At 42.6% G+C, this 17502-nt stretch overlaps 1 protein-coding gene across 2 annotated transcripts in view; it reads left to right on the top strand.

Annotated features, from left to right (window-relative positions):
* Positions 1-17502, top strand: part of Pon2 (paraoxonase 2) — a 31911-nt gene that overhangs the window by 2408 nt on the left and 12001 nt on the right. The window contains exons 2-3 of one of the 2 annotated variants that reach the window (XM_055612803.1): positions 6295-6375; positions 6644-6714. In XM_055612803.1, coding sequence (XP_055468778.1) covers positions 6295-6375; positions 6644-6714 — 152 coding nt within the window. The remainder of the gene's footprint in view (positions 1-6294; positions 6376-6643; positions 6715-17502) is intronic. The other variant, XM_055612804.1, reaches the window with a different exon arrangement.

Here is a 17502-nt window from a genome sequence, read left to right as displayed (position 1 = left end):
ACACGCAACACCAAGCTTCTCTCCTTCTCTTACCTCCCTGAACACACGCAACACCAAGCTTCTCTCCTTCTCTTACCTCCCTGAACACACGCAACACCAAGCTTCTCTCCTTCTCTTACCTCCCTGAATAGAATTCCACTGTATCCATCGTGCACATCTATCGGTTGATGGGTGCATAGGGAAGTTCCATTTGAGGGCTGTTACGTATAGTGCTGAGAAACTATTGGAATGCAAGTGTTTCATCAGCCCAGGCTTCATTCCCTGTAGGTATATGTACCCAGGGCTGGGACTGCTGGGTCATTTGTAGTACTTCTACTTTAACAAATCTTGTTTTCACAGTGGCCTAGTGCTTTTCATTACACCCACAGTATATTAAGGTTCCCTTCTGAACAGGGTGTGTGGCTCGGTGGTAGAGTGCCAGCGTGTGTGGGACCACGTGTTCAAGCTCTAGTATAGAGATGTGCTCATTGCTGTTCTATCTCTTTTTGGCACCGTCATTCTAACTAGAGTGAAATGGTATCTTTTGAAGAGTTTGTTTGACTTGATTTTCCTGATGACTAGAGATGTTGATTATTTCTTCACAGGCACATTGGCCGTCATTTGTCTTCTAAGAAGTCTCTGCTCAGGGCTTTTGCTTTTTTGGAAACTGGTTTGTTGGCTTTTTCTTTGCCTGCTTTGCTTTATTTGGCTAACGAGCAAGTTTCTTCCATATCTTGGCTACTATCAAATGCATATCGCAAATGAATCTTCCCACTCTGTGGGCTGCTTGTTTCACTTGGCAGAAGCTGTCTGCTTTGCTGTAGTCTCCTGGTTTTGTTTCTTGTGTTCTTTGAGGTCTTAGCAGCTCGGTGAGTTTGTGGGCTCTGTTCAGCTTTCAGTATTAAAAACAGGATATGAAAATTCCTGGATGCATTCAGTCCTCGCCAATGGTCAAATCATCAGTGTTTACGCAAGCTGAATTTTTCTCAGTCAACGTTCCCTCTTTGCTTAGTAACACTACGGTCCAAATTTTAAGTCCTTTTGAGGGCCAAGGATAGTTACAAATTAAGAAAGAGTAAATACAGTTCACAATGGATATGGCTGGGGAGATGGCTAGTAAGAGGTCTTGTGGTGTAAATATGATGGCCTGTGTTTACGTTCAAAGGACACACTAAAAATCAAACAGGGCCATGAGTGCCGGTGACCCCAGATTGTCCCTAGATGATACAGTGGAGAGCAATGGGGGGGACACCCAAATGCACGCGCTGAATGCAGAGGGTAGCTAATTTAAAACTTGGTGCAAACTTTGTTTACAAAGCCCTGACTAAGCTAAACTTCTGTGAACAGCGATTTTGTAGCTGGCGACTTGGTGAGTTCATTGGCTAGCTGAAGCTCCGAATGGGGTGATAGAAGAATGTGGAGGTGGGGGCAAACATTATACAGTTAGAGCTCCCCCCGACCTCCCCCAGACAATCAGGTTTCCCAGTTAAGTCTGAATTCTAGATAAAAAGAGAACCGTGTGTGTGTGTGTGTGTGTGTGTGTGTGTGTGTGTGTTTGTGCATGTGTGTATTTGTCTGTGTGTGTGTATGTTTATTTGGAGGCTGAAGGTGAACACTGAGTATCTTCCTCAATTGCTTTCTGAAACTGGGTCTCTTGTTGAGCCAGGACCTACTGATGCAGCTAGACTGGCTCCCCAGCACACTCCATGGATCCTCCTGTCTCTGCCTCCCCAGGACTGGGATGTCAGACCCGCGCTATTGTGTACAATTTTCACATGGGTGTTTGTGCAGGAAGTGCTTTCCCAAGTAAGCTATGTCGGCAGCATCCTCCACTCTTTAGCATAGTGCACATATAACGGATTTTTGGTATGCGCATCAGTTTGGGACATCATTGGCAGATTGAAGTGGGCACCCTCTACTTGGCATAGGATGACCACGTGACCTCAGCAATGCCAGTCCCTCCTGCCTGCAGTGCGGTGACATGATCAAATGCAACCTTCTCTCCTCTCAGACCGCCGCCAGAGTCTACTTCAAAAAGCAGCATGCTCTAAGCTCCCTGCAGGAAAGGCTTTTCAGAGGAAGGAGAAAAGGTCCCTGCTTTGAGCTGCTCTTTTTGCTCTAACTGGTGCCTTCTAACTGTTTATTCAATTATTAAAGACGGGGCACTGGCTGTCAAGCTGTTTCCCTCTCCCAGGATGCCCACTTAAATTTCCACTTGAGTTTGAAATAAACAATGGATAAATTTTCATTAAGTTTGTCCCCGATGGATAAATGTCATTGAAGTTGTCTTTTCTCCCACTGAGCTGTAGCTGGCTCAGTTTCCCAGGGGAGAGTGCCACTCCACTGCCACCCTTTCTGCCCCTCCCTTCTTGAGCAATAGAGGAGAAAGTAGAAGTAGGCTGGCACTCCCAGGCTGGTTGTTGTCTGTTGCAAAGACAGACTTGGACGAGTGGTGAAACTTGAGTACACTTGAGAACAAAGCGTGGGCAGGAACCCCAAGACGCAAGCCTCCGCAGTTTCTTTGATGCTTGTACCTTCAAAACTTTACTTTATTGCTGTCATTATTATGTGGGTGTGCATGCATGTGTGAATATGGTCAGAGGACCGCTTCTGGGAGTAAGTTTTCTCTATCTACCTTAGGTTCTGGAAATAAGACTCAGATCGTCAAGACTGAGTGGTAAGTAACTAACTCCTGTCCCCTGAGCCATCTCTGTGGCTGATGCCTTTTATCATAGCCCTAACCGGCAGTTCCAGAGTTTTCTTCTGACCACTTCAGAAGGGGCACTCTTTTTATTTATGGTTTTTGCCACCTTGCTCCTTGTCATTCATCGTGAGACTACTATATACTTTATTCAAAATATAGAACATCTGGGCTCAGGGAGATGGATAAGTCGGTAAAGTGGGCACTGGGCACGCATGAGGACTTGAGTCCAGATGCCCAAAATCCACAGGAAAGCCACCCACATGAGTGTCCATCTGTCAGCCCAGCACAGGGCTGGAGTGAGGAGGAGAGACAGGTACATTGCGGAAGCTCATTGGCCAGTCACTTTAACCAATCAGTGAGCTCCAAGTTTAGCAGGAGATCTTCTTTCAAAAAAATATTATGTGGACAACTATTGAGGTAGACAACTGAGATTGACCTCTGGCCTCCACACTCGAAGGTACACATGCAGACACACACTGACACACACATCACATCATATGTGCATACAAATACATTAAATACATTAAAACTTATTTAAGCAATAAATAAGTGAACGAAGGGAGAGAGGGAGGGAGAAAGGAAGGAAGGAAGGAAGGAAGGAAGGAAGGAAGGAAGGAAGGAAGGAAGGAAGGAAGGAAGGAAAGAAGGAAAGAAAGAAGGAAAGAAAGAAGGACAGACAGACAGGGTCTCATGTAGCCCAGGCTTGCTTCCAATTTCCTCATTTCCTTTGTAGTCCCGGGATTACAAATCAGGGCTTTGTGTGCCTTAGGCAAGTTTCCAACAGCTGATCCTCAACTGAAAAGGTACATTTATTGACACTTGGGGGAAATGCCCTTTTACTTTTCTGCCTTCCCTGTCTTCTTAGGTAGACTGCTTCCTTTCACTAATTCACATGTAAATAATTAACTTCTGGAGAGATTAGCTGGTGAGACCAAGGGAATTCCTGTGCTCTAGGCCAGCTCCGCAGTACACTATGGCCCAGTTCCACACAAGCATCCTGGCTTCTCTGCGGTTGAGCAAAATTCCCCAGGTTTCCATGACTAAGCACAAATTCCAGCTACCTAGTGGAAGCATTACAGTAGCCAAAGGGGCGAATTCCAAAGGGTTTTGTAAGTCTGTGCATGGAAGATAAAAGCCCCTTTTTATGTACGTGGTTACACAGAAGATAAAGCCCTGTCAACTTTTTTTTTTTTTTTAATTTAAAGGCAAGAGAAGGGGCTCCCTGTCAGGGCATTTGTACCATTGTGTTGCCTATCTTATTGCTACCCGCCCTGTGTCTGGATCCAGTCTGGGTGGGCACTGCTCTCTCCAGAATAAAAAAGAGATTGATTTCCAGTTAATGACTGTTAGGAGTTTATGATTTATAGCAAGATATAGCCCAAATCCATTGAAAGCTCTGTTTCCCCGGTACCCTGGACTAGTTACTTTACTTTTTTGTGCTGAGACAATTGCATGGGAGTTAAGCAACTAAGCAAATATTTGTATATTTGTATGGTTTAACCCTTCACTCTTGACTTTAGGTTCTCAGCCTTCTCAAGAGTGCAGAATGGCTGTTGATGCCCCCTGCATTGTGCATGTGTTTCAGCTGTGGAGAAGGATGGGATGGCAGCTGGCTCTCTTGGGGTTTTCCCCATTAGGAACAAAAGTTTTTAAAACTGAACTCCTTTGGGGACACCTAGTTACAAAAGCGGCAGGGGTCATCCCCCCTCCACAGTGGGAAGGAGTGGGAGAAGGGTGAGAAGTGGAAATGATACTGGTTCAGGGGAGCCATCAAATCTGGAGTCTATAGAATATCACTGGCTATTGGGGGCAGAGAGGCCTTCCAGGGAAAATAGCTAGCAGTTACTTCCTGGGCTGCAGCTGGGCTGCAGAGGATTTAAATTAATCTCCTTTTCCTTTTGTAATAAAGAAGATTGGATGAAAATTATTTGATTAACTAAAGTCACACTCGGCTTTTGAGTGAGTCTACAGTATTACTCGTAGGTAGACTGTATCCATAAAGATACTGGAGCAACTGACCCAGCTGAAGATGGTTCTCTTTAGTCACCCAAGTTTGCTCTGAAGCAAGTGCCTTATGCTAGGCAATTCAAGTATATCTGAACCTGTTGCCTGGAACAGATTACATTTAGTCGTGTAGTTTATTGACTTCATGGTCTTCCAGAAGGGTGAGTGAGCATTCTCACCGTCCTTAGTAGCAAGTTGTATAGAAGCAGCATTGAGGCCAACCCAGGACGCTTACTAGAACCCATTGTTTAGATGTATCTACACGTTGCTGGAGTCTGGAAGTTTTCTAGGTTGAGCCTCAGTGTATCTGTGAGGAAGACTGAGACCTGAGGAGAGCCACAGGCCTGCCAAGGATCATGGCTGTGCTATTGATAACCCAAGAATCCAGATCTCTTCACACCTGTGTGAGAAAAGTACCGTGAGAAGAGCGAAGACTGCCAGACAGTTGCAAGGAACCTTGCTCCTCTCTCTCTGACTTGGTCTTATCACATGTAAGATGGGGACTGTTGGTACCCAGTTGGTGGGGTTAGCCGAAAAACTGAACAAACTGAGGTATGTCACCTAAAGCAGTGGTCAACTTAGACCCGTGCCAAATTATAGATATTTTTACTATTTCTTCCTTTGATCACCATGACCGCTGGCATCATTTTTTATCAGTACTGTTCTTGCTACAGCTGCTTCAATTATTTATGCTTCCTTTTGCTGTTGTAATTTGCCTTTTAAATTGTTCTAGGGGTTGGGACTAAGATTTATCATACTGTATTACATTAGTTTTAAAATTTTATTAATTTAATGCATTTTTATTGCATGTACATAGCCACATAGTATTTATTTGCTTTATGGTTGTATTTCAAGGAATGTAATGCTCTTTGATCGTATTATTTTCATTTTGGCACCAGAAAGATGGCTCAGAAGGTAAAGTGGTTACGGTACAAGCTTGACATGGTGAATTCTATCCTCAGAACCCATGTAAAGGTGAAAGGAGAAAACCAAATCTACAATATTGTCCTCTGACCTGACCTCACACATGTTCCTAGACCCCTTGCTACCTTCCTAACACACGCACACACACACACACACACACACACACACACACACACACACACACGGTTATCCACAGGCCCTGAGAAATCCCTATTTTCTTTTAAATAGTTTAGTACTTGAGACATACAGGTGTCACAGGCTGGTCCCGATCTCTCGGTATACTCAAGGATGGCCTTGAACTTCTGATCCTCCTGCCTTCACCTCCTGAGTGCTGGGGGGCGGGGGGTGTTGAAGCAGTTCGCTACCACACTGGGTTTTATGTGATGAGGCTCAAACTCAGGGCTCTGTGTGAGTCAGGGAAGGCTTTGCCAATGGAGCCATCTCCGCAGCCCTTGTTTCTTCTGAAAATGGTATTCATATCTGTACTATGTATGCGTGTTGGGGTGAGAAGGATAACAGCGTAGAGGCAGAGGACAACCTGTGGGCGTGTTTTCGCCTTACATCACGTGGGTCCTGTGGCTGGAACTCCGGGGGCGAGGCTTGGCCGCATGAACCTTTACCCATGCGCCTTCTCACTGGTCCCCTCCATCCAACCCTTTTCTCTTGCCGATTTCTTTTCACAGCGGGAGGCTCATTTTGCCCTTTGGATCCTCAGTTCTGGCTTGGCACCTGCGCTCCCTTCCCAGGACCGAGCTACAAGAAGAGTGAGCTGGCACTCCGTTTATATGTGCCCAGGAAATTGCATGCGTGTGTTACCTCTTGAATCCACAGCTCTATCTTTTATCCCTGCCCGTATGGAGGACAGAACCCTCTCTACGATTAATGTTGTTTTCTTGTGCTTTGCATGTTCCTACCCTCGTTTTCACTCCCTCTCTTCCGTCCGCCTTATGGCTTGCTGTATGCCTCTTAAAAACCCTTCCGAGATGAATCAGAGAACGCCTACACAAATAGATTTTCTTTGTTTCCCAACAGAGGTCGACTTAAAGCCTCCAGAGAGGTGGAATCTGTGGACCTTCCAAACTGCCACCTCATTAAAGGAATAGGTAAGTATGAGAAGGTGTTTGCTGTCCGCGGGACCTTCTGGATATGCCCTTACTATCATTCAGCAATTATTAGTACAGATCACTCCATCAGTAGGTACCTCTCTGGCCCATCCCCTGTGATCTTAGGCTTCCTGTATTTTGGTTTTTTTTTTTCCTCTCTTAGACTGATGAATCGTATATGTGTTTATTGCTTGATTATTTTTTTGGTTCTCTTAGGGACTTGGGTGCGTTCTGTTTGTATCGTTGAAAGGTCACACGCCCCTAGCAGACTGTGTTCTGGTGTCTTAGTGGTGGGGATGTGGAAGGATGATAAATTCCACGTAAGCAGGAAGTGTACGATGTTGCACACCATCCTGTCAACAACATCGGGTCTTGACCCTGGTTTATAGTTGACACTCCTATTTACTGGAAACCAACACAGCAGCAGTTACTGTTTCGACGCTGTGAAGACAAATCATGTCTAAGGCAACCTGTAAGAGAAAGCGTTTCATTGGAGGTTTCCTTACAGTTTCAGGGTGTTAGTTCACGACCATCGTGGCCAGGAGCGCAGAAGCAGGCAGACAGTAGCTGAGATAGCACAGCCTCTCCACACAGGCAGAAAGACTGGGCCTGATTTTGGAGCCTCAAAGCCCACCCCCAGTGGCACAGCTCGTCCAACAAGGCCACACCCACTCCAACAAAGCCCCACCTCCTAATCTTTCCCAACCAGTTTCTCTAACTGGGGACCAAGCATTCAAGCATACAAGCAACACACTCTTCTTATTCAGTTGTCTCAGCTGTGAACTCAGAGGCCCTATGTAGGATGCACCATGGTGCCTGACTCTTGGCGGCAGCTTTTTTTTATTATTATTATTTTAAGTTTTCTTTTTTATATTAATTACATTTTATTCACTTTGCATCCCAGCTGTAGCCCCCTCCCTCATCTCCTAATCCCACCCTCCCTCCCTCTTCTCCTCCCATGATGCTCTACAAGTCCACTGATAGGGGAGGTCCTCCTCCGCTTCCATCTGACCCTAGCCTATCTGGTCTCATCAGGACTGTCTGCATTGTCCTCCTCTGTGGCCTGGTAAGGCTGTTTCCCCCACAGGGGGAGGTGATCAAAGAGCCAGCCACAGAGTTCATGTCAGAGACAGTCCCTGTTCCCCTTACTAGGAAGCCCACTTGGACACTGAACTGCTATGGGCTACATCTGTGCAGGGGTTCTAGGTTATCTCTATGCATGGTCCTTGGTTGGAGTATCAGTCTCAGAAAAGACCTCTGTGCCCAGAGATTTTGGTTTTGTTGCTCTCCTCGTGTAGCTTCTGTCCCCTCCAGGTCTTTCTGTCTCCCTTTCTTTTAAGAGCAGCTCGGGTAGGCAGCAGACAATGATGGATATGCACAGACTCTGAGGGCCTCTCCACCATCTCTGTCTGCAGTTTCCCTAGGGCAGAGTCCTTGTCTTGTTGGTTTTTACCTTTGCTATCTACCAAAGTCCGTAGGACTTAGTAGGCTATTAGTAGTTTCTATTAACTTATCAGTGGGTGATAGAAATGCTGTCTTTTTAAGAAGGAGGCTCTGGGTGTGAGTAGAGATGGTTCAGATGTCAGAACATGTATGAGTAGGGGCAAAGCTTGCTCTTCTTACTAGTTACTGCTATTGTTGACTTTGCCATTAGACTGAAGGTTTTTAGACTTTAGAACTCTTGGGATCTTTCTTCAGGGATCTACTCTGGGAGATGTAACGTGGAAGCGAGTAACAGCATGCCCCTTCCAGCATTTACATGACAGCATTTGGCCATGGGAAAGGCAGTTGCATGATATATTTTTTTTTTATTTTAAGCAAATTAAAATCTGTATTACACAGAAGCATCCTGCTCCTTATAGCCAGTAACAATGTTAAATAAACTTTGAATATTTTCAAATCGGAGTTTTCACTTAACGCTATACTTTGGCCATTTATATCCACATAATTACCTTCCTTTTTAACATCTGCCCACTACTGTATGTGAAAAGTTCATTTGATTCAAATGAAGTCTAAAGTGGCAAGCATCGTCAGCAAATTTCATTTTTTTTTTCATGGAAATAACTCTAGAGATAAAACATTTTCATTCCCCCTGACACAGTTAGTGCCTATTGCAGGCAAATATACCCATGAACCATTGTCACAGCTGACATCTTAAGGCGCTGTTGTTCCTCCTGCCTTATTCTCCTTACCCCTGAGTGCTATGAGCAGCTCTATGACTTCGCACACGTAGTTCTGCTTCTCAGGTGAGCATACGTCCCTGTGTATGTATACAGGTGTGTGTGTGTGTGTGTGTGTGTGTGTGTGTACACATGCTTTCACGGGTGCATGCGTGTGCAGACGCATGCTGGGAAGTGTCCATGTGTGTAGGTGTGGAGGCTACAGGACAATGTCAGCTAATGTTTCTTAGGTGCTGTCCACCTTGTTTTCTTCATCTTGTTTTGAGAGTATCTCTCATTTGCCCAGCCAGGATCCAGTTCAGGTCTTCGAGTTTGCAAGGCCTGCACTTTACAAACGGAGCCATTCCCTTAGTCCTACCTCAGGGTTTCTCTTATTGTTGTCATTTTCTTTATTTGTTGTTTGAGACAGAGTCTCACTATGTAGCCCTGACGACAGCCTGGAACTCACTGTATCAACCAGGCTGGCCTCAAACTGCTTATTGTTTTTAATATTTTCATGTTCTATGATTTATTTCTTGAGTCTCCCTTTTAATGTACAATTTGGTATTTTTTCAAATGCTTATATATATATATATATATATATATAGTCTATTTACTTCACAGACTTATTCCAGCCCCCTCCCTACTTGACTCTCAGTCCCACCTCATGCCCCCTCCCCCCTCCCCCCTCCCCCCCTTTTTTTTGTTCTCAGAGAAGGGAAGGCCCCCAAGGGGTACCAACCCATCCTGGCACCTTGAGTCTCAGCAGGACTAAGCGCATCCTCTCCCACTGAGGCCTGACAAGGCAGCCCAGCTAGGGAAGAAGGATCCAAAGGCAGGTAACAGAGTCAGAGACAGCCTCTACTCCCATTGTTAGGGGACCTACATGATGACCAAGCTGCACATCTGCTACATATGTGTAGAAGGTCTAGAGCCAGCCCGTGCATGTTCTTTGGTTGGTGGGCCAGTCTCTGTGAGCCCCCACAGGTGGCCCAGGTTAGTTTACTCTGCAGTTATAGTGTAAGGCTTGTCGCTTTTTTAAAGTTTTTAAAATGATGTGTATAAAATGCAGAGCTTATCATTTTAACCATCTGAAGTATAAAGTTCGATAATGGATTAGGGGCAAACACTGAAGCTGAGATGTAACATATGAGAGAGGAATAAATAAAAAGGAAAACATTAGCGATGACTTACTGGGCATGCCAGGCTAAGCTAGAACTTCCTGGGTAGCTCAGGCTGACCCTGAATTTAGAGAAATCTCCTGCTTCTACCTCAAGAGTGCTTGTACTACAAGTACCGTGAGCTTTAAGGCTCAAAAAGAGTCTGTTGTAGAAGGTGCCACAGTTGTCTACCCACTCAGTTGCTAATTAGAATCTCCTACCTTATAATTTCTTGTCCAGATTACAGAGCATTTCCCAGAGGAATCTCATCTCGATCATATTAATTTAATAGAGGCATTCCATATACTACCTCAGAAGCCAAAAAGGCCTGGGGTGTTTATTTTGCTTGAGGCACCTAATAGTTTAAAATTGAAAGAGTGGCTAATGTTGAACAGCACAGCACGTGGTCAGGACATAGGAAAGGGCTTGTCCACTGGTATAGTCATTGTAGAGTGTCCGGAATATATCAACCTAAATACTGTAGGAGTGAAAAATACTCAACTACCATGTGAGTGCTGATACAAGTGAGGTCTTTTTTGTCTATGAGGGTTTCTGTTTTGTTTTTGTTGTTGTTTGCTTGTTTTTGTTTATTTGAGCAGAAAAGAGAAAAGGAAAAAAAAAGAAGGGACAAGGGAGAATAAAAAAAGAGGGAAAGAGAAATACGGAGGGGAGAAAAATAAAACAAATATTAGACTAAATATTGGACTAAATTGAACAAATATTGAACTATATTGATTGAACAAATATTGATTTGTTCATAAAGATTTCCATTCTTTTTACTTCAAAGATATTATAGAGCTACCTCAGTCTGCAAAGTTATGCCACATTTGTAAATATTTACATGAAAGCCATTAACACTCTTAGCAGCAAGAAGCACAGTACAGTATATCAGTGTTAAAGCTGAGTGACTGTAGTTTATTTTTTTAAAAACACAATTTTTTAAAAAAAAACACATTAATTTTTAATATGCCACATATAAGGAGCAGAGCCTACTGAAACACAATGAAACACAAATTTCAAGTAATATAACTAACTTTCTCCTGCTTTAGAACATATAAGAAGCATCAAACAAAACCTTGTTTGTTAACTATATCAAATATATAGAGTTCCGATTATTTTCTTTTCATATTTAAATACTAAATGTGTTTTATTTGAGTACAGTATTATAATTTGATCCATGTAATGTGTATAACCATGCATATAATTTGATATACGCAACGTGTAATAATTAAATGAGTCAGATTTCCCTCTACTCAGATACTGTTTCTAATAGATGTTGAGCATCTTCAGACTTTCCTGGCATCTAGTGACCTCTGTTATACTCTCTGTTACTGTGTGGCAAATGTTTTTTAAGCTTCCACAACTGAGTAAAAACAGGTTTCCATATATTCTTCTGAGCCTGGTGGTTCTGACAATATAATATTGTCCAATCTAGCCATGTAGCTGCAAGTGAGAGGCTATTGTTCTTTGCTTTTTGTTGTTGTTTGCTGTTGTATAGGAGTTTTTTGTTTACTTTTGCTTCTAGAGACATCTCATGGTGTAGCCCACATTGGCCTTGCAGTTGTGGTATAGCTCAATCTGTCCTCAAACTCATGATCTTCTTGCCTCAGCCTCTTGAGTGCTGTGATTCTAAGTAAGCGACCCCACAGTTGGCTCAAGATTTCACCCTTTTATAGCAGAATGATATTTTAATATAACTACAAATGGGGACTGCCAATTTATTTCATGTCTAGTTATCCATGGGTGGACATATTGGTTGATTCTGTCTTCGCTGTTGCAAATAGTGCTGCAGTAAGCACAGCCATGCAGGTATTCCTCTGATTTAATGACGTCATCTCCTTGCATATCTACCCAGGAGAGGTACCTATGATCCTTGCTAGATCATAGGTAGTTTGATTCAGTGTTAAGATCCTCTGTATCTACAATGACTATACTGTTTACACCCAACACACACACACACACACACACACACACACACACACACACACACACCCCACAGCAGCAACAGGAGGTAAGATTTTCCCCCTTTTCCACATCCTTACCAACATTTGTACGTTTTTGGTCTTTTTAGTTATAGTCATTCTAATGGGTGAGCTCTATCCTACTGTACTTTTGGCTGGTACTTCTCTAATAATTAGATATTAAACTTTTTGGTTGGCTCTTTGCATTTTTTTTTTTTGGATATATGTTTATTTGGGACATTTGCCCATTTTCCAGTTGGACTGTATTTTGTTGTTTGGTTGGGTGTTGCTGTTGGTTAATCTGAGTTATTTACGAGTTCTGCATATTAACCCCTTGTCGGATGAACAGTCGCTACACAGGTTCTCCTGTGTTTTGGGTTTTCTCGTCGTTTTGCTGATGGGTGTCTTAGACAAGTCAGTGATTATCATTGCTCTTTCATTTGCATGTCTTTGAATGGCTCCTTACCAGAGAGAAATCATCACTGAATTACCATCAGGTTGACAAGATTGCTTGCTGACTCCACCTATTTATAACTGCACTTAGTGTGAACAGCAAAAGGTTACTTGAGCAAAAGCAGATTATCTGGCTTACCAAAGAGTTTCTCTGCAGATCTGCTGCCAGCCTTCTGTTCTTTCTATCTGTCTCATGAGTTCTGTCCCTTTCCCTTTTCTTCATTGGCATTTTGTATTTTCCTAGTCCTAGCTCCTTCTCCCTACCCTGATGGTTCTCATGGAGCTGCATCTTCCTCCTCCTCCTCCTCTTCTTCTTCCTCTCCTTCCTCTCCTTCCTCTTCTTCCTCTTCTTCTTCCTCTTCCTCCTCTTTCTCCTCTTCCTCCTCCTTCATTCTTCTTTTTCTTTCTTCTTACAGTCCTCCAGACATTTAAGAGGAACACCCAGACTCAGGCTTAAAAGCCAGGTTAACTTGATTTCTGCTTTTTTTTTTTTTTTTTTCCGCAGCCAGTTCTAGAAATGAAGGTTTTTGTGAAGTCCCAAGTAATCCAGCAACTTAATCTATCCTGCCTCCTGACGGGAAAATAAAAAAGAGCCTCAGAACTGGTGTGGCTACAGCCAAGAGACATCTCTGAAGGGCGTTAGACAAGAGTGGGAGGCCGGGTCACTGAACTCTTTGGTTACTTTTGCTATCGAGTTAATAATTGTCACATTATTAAATAGCCCTTGGCTCTGTGCAGACCACCTTCTGTGGTTTTCAGTCTCAGGGAAGATAATAGGGCACACTCAGACACATTACTGGACAAACTGCCAAATGTGCTGCTGTTGCAGCTCACTGGGATGGAGCGTGCCTCTGAAGAAAACAAACCCAGGAACATTTGTATTCTGAACAGGCGTCTGTCTGTGTTTGTGACCTTTCTGTTGTGATGTGTGTGAGCTGCTGTCTGGAACTGGAGAGAAGGAGGAAAAATGTCACCTCTGCCCCCTCTCCTGAAGTGTTCAATGCCTTGGAGGCTCTTCGGCAGCCAACAGAGCGGAGAAGATGAGTGATTAGAAGCACATTTGGGATACATTTTTAGGTCTAATTACAATTGTGCTTTCCTTCCCCTGTTCTGTTTTGCTTTTGCCCTGTGGTTAGAACATACCATATGAACATTTGTTGAGTGCCACGTTTGCAGCCTCTAATGGTTAATAAAACTTGTGGATATAAATATTGACAGCTGTTGCTTACCCAGTAGTCTTTGATTGCAAGAAAAAGTGTGCTGGACCAGCGCCCCCACTTACACAAATTCGCCTTTTTCTCGGCACACACAAGGGTAAGGATGAACTACTTGGAGAAATTTTAGTAGTTGTGCGCTTGACACATGATACTAAGCTGTTCAAGGTGGAAAGTCACTCCTGCTAGTGCTCTGGACACCCTACACATGATCTGTGTGTGTGTGTGTGTGTGTGTGTGTGTGTGTGTTTCTCTCTCTCTCTCTCTCTCACACACACACACTACAGTGCTGCCTTTGTCATCACTGGAAGCGAACTCTTGGTAACTTTTCAGTGTTCTCATATTATAATGGTTTTCTGGCTTAATCGGTAATAGACGTTAACTCCTTTGCATACAATATGCATCTTTTCTGTGATGAAGAAAATTAGTTTACGACTTATTGTATTTTTAAATCCCCCCCCTGGTTTATATGATAGGCAAGCTTTCACAGACTGACAATTTAGTACAATAGCAGCATCTACATAATGAAAAGTATGATGTTGAGAACTGGTTAGGTTGAGCTTAGCTTAAGATTCAAAACTATTTTATTTTTAAAATGCTAGGCATTCAGAATTATGGACTAAGACAAAGTTTTTAATTTCTCAGTTGCTTTTCCACCACCCTGCCCTCCCCCTCTCTTGTGAGTTAGTTTCAGGTCTAGAACTTTTACCATCTAATCTACATTCTACATACACAGACACACACACACACACACACACACACACACACACACGCAAGCCCAAACCCATGAGACACAGATTGACATTTCCTTTTTTCTCTTTATGACACATGAAAATCTGAAGCCCAAAGAGTTCAGATAACGTGTAAATTATTTTTAATGTATTATCTTTTTTTTCTGACTAATTGACATATGTGCCAGAGTAGTGAATCAAAAATTTAGAAAGAGGTAAGATGTGATGGTATAGGCCTGTAATCCAGAAACGGGAGGCAGAGGCAGAAGGAACACCATAAATTCAAGGTCTATTTTGAGAATTCCAGATGAACCTGAGTGAAAGAAGTGTCTAGCAAAAGGCTCAGAGTGATCACATGACTGTTTTCATGTTGTTATCCAGGAGCAAAGGTTAATGAAGTAGTAAGACTGTCTCCAACATATTGCTTCCATTTTTGTCCAAGATTACAACCTCATTTATTGCCATTTCAACACAGGATAGGGTGGGAAAGAGTGCACACAGATTTTTTTATCTTATTTTTTCCCAGTAGTTGTGTATATCTTTTATCCTCATGTCCTGTTGACCTGAACTTATATACGTGGTCATTAATGTCAGCAAGAAATTGTGGCAGCCGTGTTGCCATGTGTCTGTTGCTCTGAAGGGAGGAGGAGAGTGTGGGGACCATAAAACCACTGGCCTTCCCTGACACAGATGATAGACAGTTGCTGAAATAACAAGAAACCGGGGAGTGTAAGACCAAGGAACAGCTGGCCTTCTCTCACATAGATAGACAATTGCTGAAGTAAGATGAAGGGTCAAAAGCAGAGGTGATCAATGAGAAGAATTTCTTGAGAAAGGGTTTTAAAGGCGGTTTTAAAGAAAGATTCCAGATTTGAATTGTTGATGATTTTAGTGAAAGACACTAAAGCAAAAATTTTGGGAGAAAAACCCAAATTTGGAACTGTCCACGACTGAATTTACAAAGTGAAATCTATTCATTCATTCATTCATTCATTCATTCATTCATTCATTCATATTAATTTATCACTGTCTGGAAGTGAGAGGACAACTTTGGGGAGTAGGTTCTGTTGGTCCCAGGACTCAGACCTAGATAGTTAGGCTGTGTGGCAAGCTCTAACCACTGAAAGATCTTGCTGTCCAAGTGTGTTGTTTCCAGGGAGAACCATGCTGTGGTTCTAACAGAAAGTTCAGGAAATGATAGGCTAATACTTGTAGGTCAGACCAAAAGCCTTCAGTCTCACCTTCCCAAGCAGAGACTGATTGATTTATTTGCAATTTTCTTAACCTTTCAAAGTCTCCCTTTTTTAATACCTAACATATGAGAAAACAATACTACTTCTCATTGTTCTGAAATAATGAAAATTACTTATAAATAGCTCACAGTTTGTAAGCACTGGGTTACATTAGCAGCTGTTACTGCTGATACCGTTGTTGAACCAGAGGAGGGAGAAAGCTTCTTCCTGCAGAAATGATTGCACTTGGAGTCATTGAAGGGTGATGGGAGATGATGAAAGCCTGCTGTGATATTAGCTATAGACATGAACTTCGGTAAGCAGATCTTGACAACATTCCAAAATGAGCAAGACATGAAATTCAATTTCCTCACTAGAGTTAGACCATAGGATTAAACAGAAAAAAGACGAGGAGGGGAGCACAATGTGGCTGAAATGAAGTATCTTTTAAAGTTGTCTTCTTAGTAATTAATACGGTACTGTTATTTGTAGAAAATTATATCCTTATCTTATGAGTTATTTGTTTGTTTACCTATGCATGCCATTTAGGCCGACACAACCAGGCAGGAATAGGCTCTTGGAAAGCTATCCCTGTAGCCTATAGAAAACGTGAAAAGCATAAAGAAGAAAGTAGAAAACAAAAGTCATTCATCATTCTCCCTCTCAAGAAACTGTGGTGATGTTATTGCTACCCTTTTATATATATATATATATATATATATATATATATATATATATATATATATATATATATATGGGTATGTACATGTTCAATTTAAATTTTATTAAATGATTTTTAAGGGACAAATTTAATTAATTGAGTTTCTACTACATGGGCCCAGAACACAATACCCAGGCAATTGTGTGTGTGTCTCTGTGTGTCTGTGTGAACATGGTTATGGACCACCTGTGGCCAACGACAACTAACTTCTGAACTCCTAAGTTTATTTAAACATTGTAAGAGGTTTCTTTTTGTTTGTTTTGCTTTTTGTTGTTGTTGTTCTTTTCTACTCAAGCATGGACTTTGTAGATGGTAATGATAACATAGCATCCAGTGTCAGAAGTTGAACATGCCAGGACATCTGGTGATTCTTAAACATTTGGGGTGAGCACAGTCCCTTACATGGGTCTGCCGCAAACCAGGAACTCTTGTCACAAAAAAAGTTCTCCTCTCTAAGTACACAAGACATTTTTCAGAGCATCGAACTTCAGCGGGTTCACAGGTTCCTTGAACCCATCTGTGGCCCTCCAGGGACCCAGGAGTCCTCCCCACCATCAGAACATGCTTTAGCATCTCTGGACAGGCCTCCCCCCCCCCACCCCCACCCCCCGACGACCTGGCAGAATGGCCACTGTTATGAAGTAAACATCCTTGTATTCTTAATTATGTTGTGCTCTCTGTTCTGTGACAGAACAAGGGCTTTAGGGGAAAAAAAAAAAAAAAAAAACACCCACAGGCAGAGTCATGAATTAAGACCAAGTGGTGGCATAAACGCTTTTTGGTTTTGACAGCATAGAAATATTCTCAGCCATAACCTTTGGAGTGGTCTTAAGGAGGAAGATTGGATCTCGTGGACTGAAAGAATGTGTCATGATTTGGCTTAATATAAGCCATTTTTATTCTTTTCTTGTGTTTGGATCTCTATCATCTGTCTGTGAAATGTGTACAGTGAGGCTGTGGGGAAGGTCTCCCGCCTAATTATTTGCTATGCTGTGTGGACAGTGCCACGGACAGTCAATAACAATCAATAGTAATTGTAGCTTGGCCCAGAGACTGGAGTCAGGAGCTACAGCAGCCATAGGTCCACGGTATGGTATTTTTCATTAATTTTTTTTTTGTTAGTTTTCCTATACTTCTAAGATTAATTTGGAAGTTTT

The sequence above is a fragment of the Psammomys obesus genome, unplaced genomic scaffold (genome assembly GCF_907164565.1).
Source record: "Psammomys obesus unplaced genomic scaffold, mPsaObe1.curated_primary_1811, whole genome shotgun sequence".
Lineage (NCBI taxonomy): Eukaryota > Metazoa > Chordata > Mammalia > Rodentia > Muridae > Psammomys > Psammomys obesus.
Note: the sequence above shows the minus strand (reverse complement) of the source record. Positions and strands in the feature narration are given on the sequence as shown.